At 50.2% G+C, this 16,462-nt stretch overlaps 2 protein-coding genes across 18 annotated transcripts in view; one reads left to right on the top strand and one right to left on the bottom strand.

The window, feature by feature from the left end:
* CHLSN (cholesin) overlaps positions 1-16,462 on the bottom strand; it is a 149,373-nt gene that overhangs the window by 12,184 nt on the left and 120,727 nt on the right. For 16 of the 17 annotated variants that reach the window (XM_071815010.1, XM_071815020.1, XM_071815023.1 and 13 more), the window contains 3 exons: positions 8,191-8,332; positions 2,698-2,966; positions 20-161 (listed from right to left, as the gene is read on the bottom strand). The gene's annotated coding sequence lies outside the window, so the exon portion shown is untranslated. The remainder of the gene's footprint in view (positions 1-19; positions 162-2,697; positions 2,967-8,190; positions 8,333-16,462) is intronic. The other variant, XM_071815015.1, reaches the window with a different exon arrangement.
* Positions 4,657-15,096, top strand: CYP2W1 (cytochrome P450 family 2 subfamily W member 1). The gene is made up of 9 exons (XM_065850552.2): positions 4,657-4,958; positions 7,221-7,383; positions 9,213-9,362; positions 9,456-9,613; positions 10,335-10,508; positions 11,487-11,628; positions 12,002-12,186; positions 12,733-12,874; positions 13,662-15,096. The coding sequence occupies exons 1-9, from the start codon at positions 4,761-4,763 to the stop codon at positions 13,850-13,852; spliced, it is 1,503 nt and encodes a 500-aa protein (XP_065706624.1). The 5' UTR covers positions 4,657-4,760; the 3' UTR covers positions 13,853-15,096.

The raw sequence follows: 16,462 nt of genomic DNA, 5'->3' as shown, positions 1-16,462 counted from the left end.
GAAAAGAAGCTGTCTGTACCTGAGCTTTAGGGGAAGGAGGACACCAGGCACTGCTGGTTTTCTCTCATTCACGCCATTCTTTCCAACAGCTCTTGTGGTGTCTGTATAATGCAAACCCCCCGGACACCCCGAGCACCGCTCTCAGAAACAGTGATTCATTCCTGCAACGGCATCAGAGATGCAGCTTTCAGGGCTCTTTGAAAGAATGAAATGTCTTCAAGCCTCCTCTGTAGATGTCACCCATCAGAGGGTGTCCCCGAGAGCTTCCACGGGGAATTTCTCAGCTCCAAGACCAAGCTCTATAGCAGAGCTGGTTATCGATAGCCCAGATGGAGACAACAGACACTTAATGGATCTAGAAATCTCCCCAGGACGGTTGTTCAGCTGAGCCCCAGACTGAGCTCCCATTGTGTGACACAACCTGCCTTATCTTTATTACAGAGTCCTAGACATGAGGGTGTAACATGGGCTGATGCCAAGAGCCAGGCACAGGACAGTTATCAGAAAACATCTAAGTGGTTTGGGAAATGGGTTCACTCCAACTCACACTTGGCACTTTATGCTGAAGAGCCCATTTATGATGGGGCCAATCTAGCAGCTTGCTGCTGCTGCTCAGAAACGCATTTCTACCACTCCCTCTCCTCTCCTGGCTTCATGCTGGCTCTGGCACTTGTCTGATCCCTTACCGAGCCATCTTAGATCCCGAAACTGGCAGAAAAGCACCAGCCACAGAAAGTGAGGAGTTTCTGATCAGCGTGGCTAAAGCCGGACACGAGCCCAAGGCGGTGGCAGCAGGACTGCCGCGCTCCATCACACACAGACAGGCTCAGCCCTCCTCTCCACCTGCACCTCAGGAGCTGGAGCTGCTCTCCAGGTCCTCTCTGCCCTCCACAGAGAGGGGATCCTTCAGTAAATGAGTCAGCTGCCATAAGGTCTGAATTGCTCACTGTCTCACTCACTGCAGGGTGAACCATCATCCACGGCCTCCTAATTCAAACTTCAGTCTCAGGTGTGTTGGGATGAATAGGGACAATATTTTCCATTTGACTGGAAATGGGGCTTCGGCCCATTAGAAAATGTCACTGCCTTCAGCTCTACACTGGATACGCAGCTCCTGGTATTTCAAGCTGCCTTTGTCTCCAGACATTACTTGTGTCGGGGACAGGCAGCAAAGCCTCCAGGTAGGGTAACAGACCTGCACTGCTGAGCAAACACCGCTGCCACGGGGCCCCGCGTTGGTGACATGTGCTCGGTGCACAGCAGGAGCGGGGCTGTCGCAACAACTACTACCAGTGAAACCTTGACGCTCGCAGAAAGTGCTTTGGCCACTTATGTAGGAACCGAAGTTACAAATTCAGACCTGTTAATGCCTGTGTTCTGCCGGCAGAGATCCTGCATCCCTGTCAAAGGCAATAGAATTTTGAATGTAGTCACTGTGAAAATAAATGTCAAACTGGTAATAGAGTCTGAAAGGAGAAGCAGGTTCATCTTTGTTACCAAGTCGCTCACCTGCACCATTAACTTGTCATATGGGGGTCGCTGTAGAAAGCTGGTGACACCCCAGAGACTGCGTCTGTCCTAGAGCAGCTCTGTGATTACTACAACTAATGATTTATTTCACGTAGCAGCCATTAGGAGTAGGAACAACCAGCTGTACCCACGAGGCGACATCCATTGAGGGAAGCGTGATCCGTGTGTGCAGTCTGGACCGTGGTGCAGGTACGAGAGCAGAGGCTGCGTCATGCGAAAGAGGCAGGAAAGCACGTGTGGGTGAGGGGCAGTGAGTCACTGGAGATGCTTTTGTGTTGGAGGCAAGAAAGGTGGGTTAGGATGACAAGAAAAAAAAGGAGAAACAGAAAGTTACAGAGACTAAGTGGTAAATCTATAACATAAAACTAAAGTTGCTACCGTCTAAAGCTGATCTGTGCTGCAAATGGAAGGAAAGAAAGGAAGAAGAGAATACGAAGGGTGACAAAGCGGGGTGGGCTTTGGCCAAGACACGGACTCTTCACATTGTCTTTAGTTCACACAACTACAGGCAGCGCTCCAGCAGGTGTTCTGTACCTTGTACCGGTAACACACTGTACATCAACTGTACCACGGGGCCAACTCCAGCTCCAGGCTACACCTCCAGGGGTCTGCCTGACAGGCCATGTAACAGGAAAGCCTTTGCTGCTACACTTGCTTACGTTTGTTTGGCTCTTGATGTATTTGCAGTTTAACTACTGCAAGGCTGACCTTATCTCCTACTTAATAAATAAATATTTTGCTCTGTTGCTGTTGACCTTATCTGGTGTTGCAGGGTGAAGTTGATTTTGGGTCAAACTGATAAAGTCGGGCTGCACCACCTTCAGTATACTCAGAGTAGAGAGGTGAGCACAGGGATCCCTGGGCAACACGTGGCCAGGGCATGTTTAGCAATGCAAAGAGTGAGCGATGCTCACAGCCACAAACAGCTCAAAGGAAATAACTCAGTTTCTAACTCAGGACAGATCACAACTGCTGTCGGAGACAGGACGTGGCTCTGGATGGCACTCTGATGTGCCCTCTTACAGCGACTCCTGTGGCCCCTGCTTCAAAGGAACTCAAGACACTAAAAGGCAGCAGGAATTATCTGAGGCTACAGTCCTGGATGCACTGCTGGTCAAGAATGGGACTGGCCAGGAAGGCACAGAGATTTGAGGGTATTTAAGTTACCGTAGAGGATGCAGGGCTGGTGCTCTGCTGGCCGGCTGTCCCCCGCTGGCTGAGCGGCCCCGCCTGCGCTGGGGGTATGGACGATGCTCATGCTCCACGTCCTCACCAGCACCACCCGGTTCACACGCCGTGGCGGGGGGACTGACAGGCGGGCAAGAGGGATGGGGACGACCCGGCCGCCCCAGGAATGCACCCGAGCGCCATCAGCGCCTGGCAGGTGCTTTGTGCTCGCTCCGTGTGCGCAGCCCGGGGAGCACGTAGCAGCGCGGCTGCAGAGAGAAACACGTACCAGACACATTATTGAGACAGGAATTTCTTGTCATCGCAAGAGCTTGACTTACCCTTGTCATTTTAATGCATTGCACTCAGAGCCTGTTTTTTTTAAAAAAAACAAACAACAATACACTCCCCTTTGGCTTTTCAGAGAGAATTTAAGTCTCTTTCTGAAAGGCCTTTTTATGATTTCAGCAGCTCGCTGAGCACGGATGAAATACCGGGAGAGCGGCAGCAACATGTAACTTTAGCACTGCAGGATGCTGCCAGGCAAACAAAACCCTGCAGGAACAAACATTTTGCATGTGCCGTCACAGTTCTCATGGCAGAGCCCACACTCCGCATCCCACGCCTGCCCCGATCCCTCCTGCCTGTCTCTACAGCCCTGCTGCCTTTTTGCTCCTGCGAGCGGGCAGGGCTGAGTCAGGCAGGGCTGAGTCACCCAGGCGTGCTCTGGGGGAAAACGCTGCCTCCAGCCCATTTCTTGGAAACTAATAAAAAAGAAAAAAAAAAAGAAACGAGAAAAAAAAATCCCAGAAATGTCGCAACACACTCGCTGCTTCTGCTTCTGGGCGCCTGCTGTGCCGCGGCATCCCGCACCACGCGGGCAGCTCCTGGCTAAGCAGAGCGATGCCCCACATCACACTATGTCCGCTTCCTTCCCCGGCTTCTTGGCATTTGCAAGGTGGAGGACTCATTTTTGCTGAATAATGGCCTTTATATGATCTAACCTTTGGATAAATGCACCTTGAGCCTCGCGCTTCCTGATTGCGTAGGAGAGCTCTTTCTTCCCTGAACAATCTTATTCCACTGGCTGTTTACTTCCAATATCCTGAAAACCACTATTCAGCCAGGTAGATTTCAATTCTGTCTGTACAGGACTGAAACCTTCCTGAGGGATGCAAGCTCCAGGTGTTTAGTATCTTTGACTTCAAATAATTCCATTCTCCTGCCCTGGTCCCCTTCCGAAGCCTGCTGGGTCCGCTGGCTTCATTAACTTCATTAACTTCTTCCCTCTATCTCTTAGAAGCTGCTCTTCCAAAATGAAGAACCCTCCCAGAAGTTTCAAATCTAATTTTGTCTTTCCATTCCGCTTATGAACCCACTCATGATCACTTGATCCAAGCTAATGCTCTGTGGCTAGCTATTACATGTCCTCAGCTTCAGACACAAGGTCTGAACTCACATCCCTGCTGGGCAGTTCAGAGCCAACTTTATGAAGAAGTTTGTGGGCTACAAGCCCCAGGGATACACGGGCTTTACCATTATTAACAACCTTTGATCTCTACTTGACATCGAGAAAGCCAAAATCTCCCGTAACAATACTACTTTTCTCTCTAATAACACGGAGATCTCAAACCCTACCCAAATCTGAACCTGGAGGTTTCTAGTAGGATTCCAACACACCTTTCTATTTCCCCGTGTCAGCAGAGTGTCTGGAGGGTCATAGCACTGCGAATAAAGGACCTCGAGGTCTCGGGGAGGAGGTTACAGAGGAATGCCAAGCACCTTTTCCCATGTGTGTGTTCTTGCACACACATGCACGGGTTTGTAATTTGAAACTCTCTTTACTTCTGGACAGGCTTTGCAAACTGCTTAGACCACATTCTCTGAGGTGTTTAAAGAGGGTGGAGTATGCAGTATTTATTTAGGTACTCTACAAACCTTAATAAGAATCGAGTGCTTGTAGCAATCGCAGAGAGCAAACAGAAAGCCAGCTGGCAGAAACCGAGCGGTGCCACTGCGCTGCTATCGCTTCCAACCCCCAAATCCAGATTATTACCAAAAAAATGTCTTTTTTAATTTCATATATCTCTGATCCTGCATCAATTTGCCTGCTGTGTGCCACAGTATTATTAGCCGTACTCTATTTTTCAGCTGGCTATAAAAATTCAGCTTTTAAATTTCCTCCTGGTCCAACTCCTCTTCCGATCATTGGTAACCTGCACTTGGTGGATCTTAGAAGGCAAGATAAATCACTAATGAAGGTAGGACAAAAAACCCCAAACCCAGACCCTCATAGACTTGAAAGCTGCCTGGGATATATCAGTGAGAACTTTTTGTCTCTTTTAATTCCAACTAAATTGTAAAGGTGTGAAAATTGCTTTGTAATACTTTTCTGGGCTTCTTCTAGCCAATGCCTGTGCTGATGCAATGTCATTTCTGAGCGAACAGCCGTTAAAAAAAGACCTCTGGGTAATATGGGATTTCTTCATGTAATTGTGATGATGTACATGAAGTACATAATGCTTGTGGGATTTGAAATATTAATTTGACAACCGGGACACCCAGAAATCTTTGAAGCCATTAGGATGTAACTAATGTGAAATGAGATTGCTTCCCTCCCCTCCGCCCTGGAGAACCGGCAAGGGGATGCGGTGATCCCGAAACCGCTTCAGAGAGGGCAGATGCCCCATTGCAAAATCCACTCCCCTCTGGATGAGCGGGATACACGTTAAAATCTAGACGGCAATACGGGAGAGGGATGGAGAAGCTGCGCTGAGGAACCAGAACGAACAGCCTGTAAGCTCTTGTATGAACCTGTAATCCAGACTTACCCCTCTGTCAAACCGCCCGTGGGCGCGAGCCGCGGCTGGCGCGGCCCAGGGTGCTGTGCCGGGCTCCTGGCGCTGCCGCCGTGCAGACTGCAGCCTCGGGACCCACCGGGGTCAGGCAGCGGGGAGCGAGCAGGCGGCGGCGGATCCCGAGCAGGGGCCGACACGGCGCCGGTAGCACCGGAGCTCAGCAGCTGCGGGAGGACGCTCCCCGCGCCGGGTGTTGTCACGGGCAGTGTCAGGGTTGGGGTCAGTTTACCCAGCGGGGCTGGGCAGGTGTAGCTGCAGCCGCTGAGCGGTGGTTTGGACTTACCTCTGCGTGCTTGCATCACCTGCTGGGCTATATTTGGTGCTGCCTATGTTTGCTTTTACTACAGGGTTACTCCAGAGGGGTTATCCCTCTGTCTCACCCCACAGAGAGCAAAAATTCACCATTGCACTGAGTAGCAGCCACCAGCAACTTGTTGGTTGGGACCCTGCTGGGGTCCCCCCTCCCCTGCCAAAGCTGCAGGTGGACCCAGCACCGGTTGAGGCTGCATCGTACACCCTGTGCTTGCTTGGGCAGCACATCGGGACTGTGGCTTCCCACCACCTCGCTCCAGCCCAGGCCAAGCTCTTCTCAGCTGTCCCCAGGTGCTGCTTTCAAGATGCAGCCGCGCCGCAGCGGTGGGGCAGGAGCAGTCAGCCTGGTGGGGTCCCCAGTGCAGCACCAAGGAGGCACCTGGGCAAGGGTTGGGGACAAGGCAGCCTCACCTCTGTAAAACGCAGGCACGCACACGATGGTCCTTACGAAGCACGGATATTCCCCCATCGGCTTGCTGCGCTCTGCCACAGAGCCCTTTCCTTGGAAAGAGGAGCGGGACCTGCGCAGAGCACAGCGGCTCCGGGGAACGCACGGGACACCCCAGCGGGACCGCACGCTCCTGGAGGGACTTTTCAGCCCCCTGAAAACCACCCACCAAGGCACAGCTTAGGTGAGGAACTGCAGAGAATTTGCCCTGGGTTATATGGCAGAGAAAGAGCCTCTCTGTATCATGCCCAAGATAAATCCAGAGCCTTCTCAGTGCAAAACGAGCATCACCTTGTGTACAATGGGGACAGCCAGCGGTTCGCGCAGCCTCCTGCTGTGGGTTTCCCTGCCTGTGCCCAGCTGAGCCATAGGTACCAAAGCCAGATTTGAGCAGAGGGGCATGGATGTGCTATTTGTGGTCATCCAACTAAATTCCCAGCACTGGGTAAACGGTTCCACTGGTCTGCAGGGATGCAAAGTGATTTGGTACGAGAGGAGCATCACACAAACGCTTTCCTGTGTGGCAGCAGCACTATTTGCTCGGAAATGCCTTCTCCGTTTTCACCTTTCTCCGGTTTGTCAACTTGCGTTGCCATTTGAGGTCCGCTCTTTAACTCAAGGTGGTTTTTCTGTTTGTTTTTCATTTATTTTCTCCTTCACAGCAAAACCAGACTAGTAACGCACTGATGATGGTGGGGGGTCTGTCATGGCAAGAAGCCTAAAAATCCATACAGATGCCAGTCAGGCATCCGTACAGAACGCCCGTGTTTGACTGTGATGAGCTCCAGCTCTCAGGCACCGTTCTGCAGGATGCCAGGACACAATGTCCTTTCAGCAAGCAACGGGCGCTCGTCCCGTGCTCTCCCCCTCTCTTCCTGACCATCACAGCTCGCCTCTTTTTGCAGCTTGCGGAAAAATACGGCCCCATCTTCACCCTCCACTTTGGGTTCCAGAAAGTTGTGGTCCTGACCGGGTACGAAGTTGTGCGGGACGCGCTTGTGAACTACACAGAGGAGTTTGTAGACAGACCATCCATCCCAATATTTGACCAAATTCAGAACGGAAACGGTACTAGAGCGATGAGCGGGGGCGGGAGGGAGGGTGACAGCGCCGCTTAGGCCAGCCTGACTGTGCATCCCGGAGCCTGGCTTTTAAACATCCCCCTTGGGCCCTCCTGGAGCCAAACCGACAGAAAACATTCGGCTTTCCTCACTTGCATGCGATACCTCCTGACTTTTCATCATTTTTGCTAATGCACTTACGGCCGATCCATATCCTAAATACTCGAGGGTAAGGAGTGGGATTTTTAAAAGCGCCGTGGCAATTCTGGGGTTAATTTCCATAACATGTCAACGAGAGCGGCTTTTACAAACCTTCCCCATGGTTTCAGGGACTTTGGACTAACTGGTTTGGCTGTTTGGAGCTGTGGGGTTTTTCCCTTTCTCCCACTGCCAGGTGCCACAATTTTGGGCACCATCGGTCCCCTGTGCTTTGCCTCCTGGGTGGACCAGTGTGAAACAGGTCCAGGCACAAGCAAGAGGCTGAGCCTAAAAATTCACCCCACAGAAAACCCTTGTAGTTTTTCCAAGGCAACTCTCCATCCCTGGGGATTTCAGAGGACTTTCTGCCTTGTTTTTCCGTCCTCTGCTTCAGCTGAGGCCTTAGCTTTGGGCATCCAAAAGGCGTCTTTACGTGCTGGTCACAGGCCGAAGTTTGGGTTACAATTAGAAATTGTATCAATATCAATAGATTAATTTATCGCTACATATGGAAAAGGAATCGATGGGGAGAAAAGCATTTTTCAGAGGCAATTTACACGTCAAATATCCCTGTGGGAGACAGTCAGTATTGCACTATCAGTCCTTTCTCACTTACCTTCTCAGCCCAAGTCTGAGCCACACAGAGGTGAAATCCATAGGAGCTGTTAAGTAACAATGGCCGCGACTTTTCCCATTAAACACTTTTTTCTTCAGAAAATGCCGATTTGCTGACTCCAAAGCTGTTTGCAGAAAATGATCTAGATGAAATTGCAGGAAACAAAAATTAGAAATGAAGTTTAGAAACTGGCATTGACATTTTTAGAGCAAGAAGCTTTGCTTTCCAAATTAAAACTATGATGCTTTAAAATAGTATTTACCCTGAATAACAAACCCAAACCGAAACCCATGAAAAGCCTCGCAGCCCGGATGACGACGTGAAGCGCTGGCATCCAGCTCTTGGGCTGCCACAATCTGAGAAAGCCTTCTGATTAGGGACATGGTTTTGTCTTTCACTGTTTCCAGCACTCTGAAGGATGAAATCCCCATCCTTGCTTGGTGCTGTTAGTGATCATCGAGGCATGAGCTCAGTGACCCCCACAAAATGACAGTATTTTTGCCACTGCTGAAAATACAGCGTTGCTGGGAGTCTCAGTAAAACAGTTCAGCAGTGACCGGGGTTGAGGAGACTGAATTATCCCATAAAATGTCTTTATGACTGGAACAGGAGAAAGGGAGAAGCTTCAAAGACACAAGGTTGTTGCTTGAGGCCTTAGACTTGCAACCAAACAGGGTCAGAAAAGTTGCATGATTGACGTAGACCAACATCCCTCCCCAGCTCTACAGCCAACCTGTCCTGGTCTGAAAGCCAAGCCCTGCTAATCCTGCACTCAGGAGAGGGCTGGGGTGGGTTGGAGCTTGTTTATCCCAAACTACAGGCTCAGTGAGACTGGGAGAACAGAGGTGAGAGGATACAGGGATGGGGCACACAGAAACGGGAGACCCTCAGTCCCCAGATCTGCGGGACATTGGGCAGCAGAAGCCCTTGTGGAGACCCCTCCTGCTCCAGTCCCGTTTTGTTTGGTGCGGTGGGACTCCTCCGTGCTTGAGCCCAGCGGCGATGTCTCCCGGCCTCCCCAGGTTTGTTCTTCTCCATCGGGGAGCTGTGGAGAACAACTCGGAGATTCACCGTGTCCAGCATGCGCAACCTCGGCATGGGGAGAAAGATGCTAGAAGGGAGGATTTTCGAGGAGCTTCACTTCCTTATTGAGATGATCAAGTCCTTCAAAGGTGAGCTGGAGACCATCACGGTGCTGTGCGGCCTCACACGTGTCACCGCTGCTCCAACATCTCACTAACGCTTCCGTCCTCCTCCTGTTGCAGGGGAACCTTTCAGCCTGCCGTCCTTCAACTGTGCTCCGATCAACATCACCTTCATCCTGCTGTTCGGGGACAGGTTTGACTACAAGGACCCAACGTTTCTCACTCTCTTAAGACTCATAGATGAAGTCATGATTCTTCTGGGATCACCATATTTGAACGTAGGTAGCCTGTCCCACTGATTAACTTCTTTTTACACTGGCACATTACATTTGTGCACCACACAGAACACAGGATTGCGTTCGGCAGTTTTCGAATGTCCAGAGCCAGCCATTACACCTAAAATGTGACAGTTCCACAAACCACCTTGGTCACCACAGGTGATTCCCCTTTCCTACTCTCCATTGATCCATCCTGCACATCTGCGTGAAGCCAAAATGAGGACTGAACTACGGTAATTTTAGCTCCACAGGTTTCATTTTTTGGCTTCTCCAACATAATTGCACCGTCTGGGCTTTCTCTGTCTCTGCTGCCTTTCCTAAAAAGGCACATTCAGCACTGATGTCCAGGCGAGTGAGATCTCACAGACCGCGTTCAAAATGCTCATTTTCAAAGTTTCATACCCAGTCCTTCGTTAGCGATGCTGGGAAACACGACGGAGCCGCACGCTGCTCCGAGCCGCTGGTGGGCTGGAGCTCCAGCTCTGCGAGAGCCTGCCCAGCCTGCTCCTGGAGAAGATTTGTTCCCACAGAACAGCAGAAATGCTTAAAATTAGGTAGCAATTAGGCTCAAAGCTTGAAAATCTGCCCAGGAAGTCCCTGGGATGCTCAGATATCACTACAACACAAAACTCGCCTGAGATGTCATGCATTAGGAAGAGGCTATTGCAGCACGTGGATATTTCCGTGGCCTGAACGCTTCTCTTTTTTAATTCCTCACTAGTATTTCAATTTCTACCCGTTCCTTGGATTCCTTTTCAAAACCCACAAGATTATGCTTCGGAAAATAGACGATGTGCGTGCCATTCTGAGGCAATACATGAAGGCAAGCAGGGAGGACGTCAACGAGAACAGCGTCAGGAGCTACGTTGATGCACTGATGTTCAAGCAACAAGAGGTACTGAACTGCTCAGCTCTGCTGACTGTTTGCAATGTTCCTTTGCATTTTCTAGCTAAAACAGTTGCTGAGTCTTGATTTCAGTCACTTCACATAAAGCTGTTGAAATCCATGTTGTTATTCTAGTGATACCGATATCAGATGCCAGTCTCTTACAGTTGGTGCAATTTACTGCAGGGATTTTTCTATCAAAATTAAGATATGAAAGGCACTGTCTCAGTCCACTCCTGGAATAGCAGTGCTAATAGTGTGAGATCAACTCCTTGTTCCTAGCAGAAAGTGCATGAATTCACATGAAAGCCTTTCTTTTTAGGGCAACAAATCAATTAATCATTGATACCGTTGCTCCAAGATGAATAATACACTGAAAGTACTTGAATGATAAATCATCAGTGCAAGTCCTAGCCTTGCTCTGCATCTTAGTTAAGCAGAGACTTGGCAACTCTGCACGTCAGCTGATTTCATTCAACACAAAATATTTGGGCTCTGAGCTTTTTCATCTTTCCAACCGGATCTGGGCCAGCCTTGGGCGCTTTGTACCCAGCTGAGTGGAGGAAGGGTCAGTACAGTCCCAGAGCCCAGCAGAACTGGCCCGAAAGGTCATTTTGAACGCTGTTGGGGATTCAAACCTGCTCTTGGACAGGAGGAGTCCCTCAGAGCCAGGATCAGCTGAATCTCCTGTACCGGGCTCTTTCCAAACCTGTGAGGTTGTGTCCGTGAACGGCATTTGGCCCTGGGATTCAGTCTCCTTCTGGGTGGAGATGGATGCCCAACCAAAACTGCACTCCAAACCTCCCATCTTCGGTGCTCCCATCTTTGGTGAACACTGTGCATTCCAGATCAGGCCTATTTTATCACCTAGTTCACAAACACAAGATGTCAGACAACAGCTTTCTAAGCTACGTGGTATTTTCCAAGCTTGCTGAAGACTAAGACCGATGGTTTTACGAATTTTCTTAACCACTTGTGTTTTTCAAGGAGAAAAACAAGAAAGACAGTCTCTTCCATGATGACAACTTAATAGCATCCATACTTGACCTGGTCATGGCGGGGACGGAGACCATAGCCACGACGCTCCAGTGGTGCATCCTGCTGATGATGAAATACCCAGAGATCCAAAGTGAGCACCTTCTGCCCCCGTTCCATCCATGGCACGGCTGGTGTGGGGAGGGGAGAGGCCTGGCCTCAGATCCACAGCAGCACTTTTGACTTAAAAAGTGAACCTCATCTCTATTATTAAGAACTCCTGATGTAATTAAGTGCTGGTCAAAGTCATAACCAAATAGTCCCTGTGCCTTGCTGGGAGAGAGGATTAGTGGAGATCAAAGTTGGATGCTGGGGAAACAACCATCCATGTGCCTGGACTAGAAAACAGAGTGGGGAAACCCAGGCTGGTGTTTCAAGAGTCACCTCCCTCCAGTCTCTGGAAATATATGATTTTCCCAAAGGAATTGGCTGCCCTTCTGGAATCCAACTGTGTTTGTTCCTTCCAGAAAAGGTGCAGGAGGAGATCGGGAGAAACGTCAAAGCTGGAAGCTGGGCCACGTACGAGGATCGGAAGAACATGCCGTTCACCAACGCGGTGCTACACGAAGTGCAGAGGTTCATCACCCTGCTGCCCCACGTCCCTCGCTGCACTGCTGTCGACACCCACTTCAGGGGCTACTTCCTTCCCAAGGTAGGTAACTGCTCCAGCCCAGAGCCCATCGCCCTCCTCACTTGTGCCAGCGCCACTGGAGATCGGTTTCTTTGGAGTGAATTATAGCAGAGAAGCCCAAAGTAGGTGTCCAAAATCATCCCCAGAAGAGTTTCTATGTTGAGTCTCTGAGACTGGTATTGTAGGACTATTGTTTCGTAGTTGAGTTTGTTGGACTATGTTGAGCCTATGAGACTGGTATTGTAGGACTCAACCCATTTCCCCTCATGCTCAGAATTCCTCACTCCTCGAGTGACCCTGGTTTACCTCCTTGATGCCATCTCCACGGTGAAGCATCTGCCAGGGAATTTACAGGATCTGACCCCCTGCTTCAGGTTTTCACAGCAGCGTGTGGGGTTTGGCTTCAATCCTTGGCACTGCTGGGAAACCCGCACTGACTTCTCTCTCTACCAGCGAATGGGATAAAACCGTCCCCAAATCTCCTGGGACACCCAACTCTGAGTCACAAAATGAACAAAACCAGAGCACTGTTGCCATCTTTTGTGCCTCCATGTACTTTTTTCCCAGGGTATAATTGTGATCCCGTCACTCACCTCAGTGCTGCTGGATAAGACACAATGGGAGACACCACATCAGTTCAACCCCAACCACTTCCTTGATGCTGAAGGGAATTTTGTGAAGAGAGAGGCTTTCCTGCCCTTCTCCACAGGTAACTAAAGGCTGATCTGCACAGAGTTGAGCCTGGACCATTTTATTACAATACACACTAATGGCATCTTCACTGGTCAATAAGCAACCAGGCGACCGAATGGAGTCAGTTATTCTGCATCTAGGCAAAGGGCTGCTCTCAGAGCACACCTCTGTCAGCACTGAAGGGGCTGGTTCCCAAATATTCATCAGGAGAGAAGAAAAAGAGCTATGTTGCATCCCAAAGAAGGTAGAAAAATCCCTCAAAGCTGCCAGGAGTAGATGGATAACCAGACACGACTGGTGGGGCTGCCAGCAGAGCTGCACATGGGCTTTTGTGAGCTCTCCTGAAAGTGAGGGTACAATCCAGGCACCTTCAAGTCCTGTCTTGAGGCAAGAGGAATGTTAGGATAAATTCCACAGGAAAAGGGAGTCACAAACCATTCCACTTTGGGAGAAGGTGGCATTTTGCTATCAAGCTGCTTTTCAGAGCTAAAGGGCTAAAGATGCTGAGGGGGTTGGAAGAGCTAAGGAGAAGAGGGGTACATCATAAATGCACAATAACCCAGTGAGGTGGCTGTGACTTGCTGCTGCAGGTAGCTGTGTGACAAAAGAGACAGGCAGGCACACTGTGACAGCGGGGCTGGGGCAGCTCCCTTCAGCAACACGGGCTCCTCTGCTCCCAAACGCTCTGCTGCGTTTCAAGGTTTCACTCCTGCTTCCATCACAGCATCTCAGACGCTAACGTGTCCATGGCAAATATTCTAGTTTGATCTTTCCCCCAGGTGAACACACTGCTTTCGTTGCAGGGCGGAGGAACTGCATCGGAGAAAGCCTCGCCAAGATGGAGCTCTTTGTCTTCTTTGTAGGGTTGCTGCAGACATTTACTTTTCAACCCCAGCCAGGAGTTTCAGAGTCTGATTTGGACCTCACCGTCCCCCAAACCACTTTCACATTAAGGCCTCAGCCTCAGGCAACCTGTGCTGTCCTGCGTGAATGAACACGGCAACACAGCCTTGCTGAAGGGCAACCCAACAAGTGGGGAAGCTGCTTAGACCCAACTTAGCTATGCTAGGACTCACCACCCCCCATCTTCCCACATCACTCTTGTTCACATTCCCTTCCCGCGGTCTCCATCCACTCCCACTCCACCGCTACATCTGCCCCATAGGTTGCTGGCCCGCTCTTAGCTCCTGTGCTATGCAGAGGTACATATGATCAATGAGAAACCGTGATGGTGGTTGACAAACACACACTTCTTCTCAAGACAGACTGTGCATGGAGCCAGTGGAAGGACCAAGAAGGGGGTCTGGTGGAGGGGATGCAGCCCATGAGTAGTAGGTGTGACACCCAGGCTCCCATGGCAAAGCAGTGAAGTTCATAATGTCACAGAAATCTGCCCAAAATCCTGAGGAAAGACTCCGTGCCGTTTGCTGGAAGCCACAGAAATACACTATGGGTCACACACTTGAACCATCCATAGGGACCTCCTGAACTTTTCCAAGCTCTCTAACTACCTATAGCTTCTAGCAAAATCCTACCAGCCTAGGCAGGCAAGTCAAACACTGAGTGAGAAAACAGATCCATTCATGTGATTTGAGCACAAAGTTATTTCTGCCTTGGAACAGCATCCTGAAAGATCCCCAGAGTCTGCAGACCTGTCTAGATAAGCAAGTGCTGTCACCACCAAGTTCAACACTGCAGAAGTTCACGTGAGACTCCTACCAGCAACCACTCATACAAGGCTAACGATACAGAAAACAAATTAGACCCATTTCCAGCTGTATGGATCTCTGTCTTTCCTGACATTGTTAAACAGAAGCAAACCCTGCTCCTCTCCTCAGACCTCCTGGGTGGTGTGAAGAGCCAACGTGAGCAGTCACTCTGGTATTTGGGATGGTCTGGCCATTGGAAGCAGCCATGCAATTTCCTTGCAAATGGTGTCTAATTTCACAGTGCTTGTGTTGCGCACACACGCAGGGAGAATTGGGATCAGGGATTAGATAAAACCTGGTTTGGGTTGTTTTCCTTTCCTCTGTAGCTTTATCTGGCTGTTTGTCTGTCTGTAGCGCTCATCTGCCATCATATTCTGCAATCTTATTCCAGTTGATGTATAGCCCAGGCAATATGTCAGCCGTTTATCTGCCTGTGAATTGCTACTTCTCCATATGCATTTTCTTATCATGTGCTTTATCATATTGTTTGTTTCCCTCTTCATGGGAACCCAATAAAGTTTTAATCCCATGCCTTCAATATATTTCATATGCCTGCCACCCAGCTTTGCATTGCACACAAATGCAAATGCCATGAAAGGCAGATCTTCGGCCCTGAGTGACAAATCATGTCGTTTTACTTAGATGTCACAGGTGAGATGTTCTGCATACCTTTATCCCAGTAAAAACCAGCTTCACAGGAGAGCCTCCATGTCTGCAGGGTGGTTCCTCCAAGGCAAAGAGCTTTCCCTTTGTGCTCAGCTATGGGCTACGAGTCAGTCCTGGGGGGAGCATTGGGGTTTCGTTTGTCTCAACTCTTGCTCGCAGAGGCTGAAGGGAAGGTTGGCACTACGGTTTCACTGATGCTGGTGCTGTGCATCTGCTTAGTGCCTTGGACCCTACACCTCTCACCTCTTGCTCTCCCAAAGCATCACCTGCTGGCGATGTCGCTCTTGAGAAGTGGTGGCAGCAGGATGGGGTCTTCTTCAGGGAAGGCAGGGAGAGGCAGGTAAAGCAACTGAGGAGAAACCACATATCAACTGGATGAAGGAAGTCTTGGCCTTTCTGAAATAAAGAGACTTCTGCATTTGGCTTCAGAGAGGTCAGGACTGTTCCTGCTCCAGCCCCCTCCAGAAGTAACGTGAACTCAAAAGACAGGTATGGCAATGACCACAGAATCGACTGGGTTGGAAAAGCCCTCAGAGATCATCCAGTCCAACCCTTGGTCCAACTCCAGTCCATTGACCAGATCATGGCACTAAGTGCCATGTCCAATCTCAGTTTAAAAACCTCCAGGGCCGGTGAGTCCAGCCCCTCCCTGGGCAGCCATTCCAATGCTGACCACTCTCTCTGCACAGAATTGCTTTCTAATATCCAGCCTCAATTTCCCCTGGCAGAGTTGAAGCCCATGCCCCCTTGTCCTATTGCTGACTGCCTGGGAGAAGGGACCAATCCCCACCTGGCTAGAACTGCCCTTCAGGTCGTTCTAGAGAGTGCTGAGCTCACCTCTAAGCCTCCAGACTGAACAAGCCCAGCTCCCTCAGCCTTTCCCCATAGGTCTTGTGCTCATGTCCCTTCACCAGTCTTGTTGCTCTCCTCTGGACCTGCTCCAGCACTTCAATAATGATCAAGTGCTCCGGGAGACAAAACTGGGCCGGGTTCAAATCTGCACAAATTCACTGGTGGAATCTCAGATCTGACCCCTCGCCATGGGCTCTGGGGTTCTTGGCTTTGAAGGAGCGGGATGGATCCCTTCCTGCGCGCACAGCACGTCTTGGACATCACCTTCTGCACGGGCGCTCGGGGCAGGCAGGGCAGAGCCTGGGGCAGCAGACGGTGCCATCCTCGTGCTCAACAAGAGCCGTGAGCTACCAGGTGCAAACACCCAAGGAAAACAG

The sequence above is a fragment of the Patagioenas fasciata genome, chromosome 15, assembly GCF_037038585.1.
Source record: "Patagioenas fasciata isolate bPatFas1 chromosome 15, bPatFas1.hap1, whole genome shotgun sequence".
NCBI classification, from domain to species: Eukaryota; Metazoa; Chordata; class Aves; order Columbiformes; family Columbidae; genus Patagioenas; species Patagioenas fasciata.
This window is presented reverse-complemented; position numbering and strand designations above follow the sequence as displayed.

Coding starts and splice junctions, on each gene's coding strand:
- CYP2W1 (XM_065850552.2), top strand. CDS start 4,761: ATGTCTTTTTTAATTTCATATATCTCTGATCCTGCATCAATTTGCCTG. Junction 9,363..9,455: donor GATGATCAAGTCCTTCAAAG/GTGAGCTGGAGA, acceptor CTCCTGTTGCAG/GGGAACCTTTCAGCCTGCCG. Junction 10,509..11,486: donor TGATGTTCAAGCAACAAGAG/GTACTGAACTGC, acceptor GTGTTTTTCAAG/GAGAAAAACAAGAAAGACAG.